The following is a 1,268-nucleotide window of genomic DNA, read 5'->3' as shown; positions in this document are numbered from 1 at the left end:
CTGAACACGCCCCAAATCCTGCTGCTGTCCGGAATCGGCCCCAAAGAAGAGCTGGAGAAAGTGGGGATCGCACAAGTGCATAACCTCCCAGGTGTGGGCCGAAACCTGCAAAACCACGTGGCTTTCTACATGGGGTACAAGTTGGAGAACCGTCCAGCTACCAGCGATCTGGACTGGGCAACCGCCCTGGATTACATTCTCTATCAAAACGGGCCAATGAGCTCAACCGGATTGTCGCAGGTGGGCTTTCATCAGCTGCTCGCCAATCGAGAATTTTCGAAAGTTTGCAGGTCACTGCTCGGATAAATTCCCCATACGCCGATCCAAGTGGCACCGATCCAGACCTGCAGATTTTCTTTGCTGGGTACACGGCGAATTGCGCGACTGGTTCCATCGGCGATCCTGAAGATCCGGAAAATCCCTTGGCGAAAAAGGACTTTACGGTTTCACCGGTCGCTTTGCACCCGAAAAGCCGGGGGTAAGTTGGGCGGTTGGCAGGAAAGAGCTCCAGCTTGATCAACGTTTTTCCAGCTACGTGGGGCTCCATTCCAGCAATCCTCTGGATGCCCCAAAAATGGTTGCCAACTATTTATCTCATCCAGATGATGTTCGCGTCTTAGTGGCAGGGATACGAGTGATCCAGCAGCTGGCAAACACCACAATTCTAAGGGAAAGCTACGGCATGGCTCCAGACCATGAGGAATATGGAGAGTGCTTGTCCAAACACCGGTAGCTTTAACATTTCCTCCTTTAACAGCTAAGGGATTTTTTGGCAATTCCAGCAAGGACACTGATGCGTTTTGGTCTTGTGCGGTCAAGTACTACACCGGGCCGGAGAACCATCAGGCCTGCTCCTGCAAAATGGGCCCCAAATCTGATCCTTTGGCAGTAGTCGATAACAAGCTTCTGATCCACGGCTTAAACAACGTGCGGATAATGGATGCATCCGCTATGCCTGTTTTGGTGTCTGGCAATACTCATGCCACAATTGTGATGATGGCGGAACGAGGAGTCGATTTTATCAAGGAAAAATGGCTGGGGGCCAATACTATCGAGGAACGACTTGGGCAAGACAGTCAGAGGTCGCCTGGTGTTCAGGCGCCTGTTAAGCAGTAAGTGGACGCATTTTTGCAAGGGATTTGATGTCTTCTGAGTAGTCTGATGTCTTCTGAGTAATTTGGGTCTTTAATCTTCTGTTTATCTTGAGTCGCGCCAAGGAAGACAAGCAATCGAAAACTTTGATGTGGACCAAGGTTGGTTGTAAGCAA

The 1,268-nt window shown here is 50.5% G+C and overlaps 1 protein-coding gene across 1 annotated transcript in view; it reads left to right on the top strand.

Annotated features, from left to right (window-relative positions):
* The window catches only part of LOC109542719 (glucose dehydrogenase [FAD, quinone]), a gene marked incomplete in the record, with an annotated part of 7,103 nt that overhangs the window by 4,488 nt on the left and 1,347 nt on the right, over window positions 1-1,268 (top strand). The window contains 4 exon segments of the mRNA XM_048662028.1: window positions 1-240; window positions 291-478; window positions 532-729; window positions 783-1,112. Coding sequence (XP_048517985.1) covers window positions 1-240; window positions 291-478; window positions 532-729; window positions 783-1,112 — 956 coding nt within the window.

Source organism: Dendroctonus ponderosae, unplaced genomic scaffold, assembly GCF_020466585.1.
Source record: "Dendroctonus ponderosae isolate FM_Combo_2020 unplaced genomic scaffold, Dpon_F_20191213v2 Dpon_F_20191213_10, whole genome shotgun sequence".
In the NCBI taxonomy this organism is placed as follows: Eukaryota; Metazoa; Arthropoda; class Insecta; order Coleoptera; family Curculionidae; genus Dendroctonus; species Dendroctonus ponderosae.
Note: the sequence above shows the minus strand (reverse complement) of the source record. Positions and strands in the feature narration are given on the sequence as shown.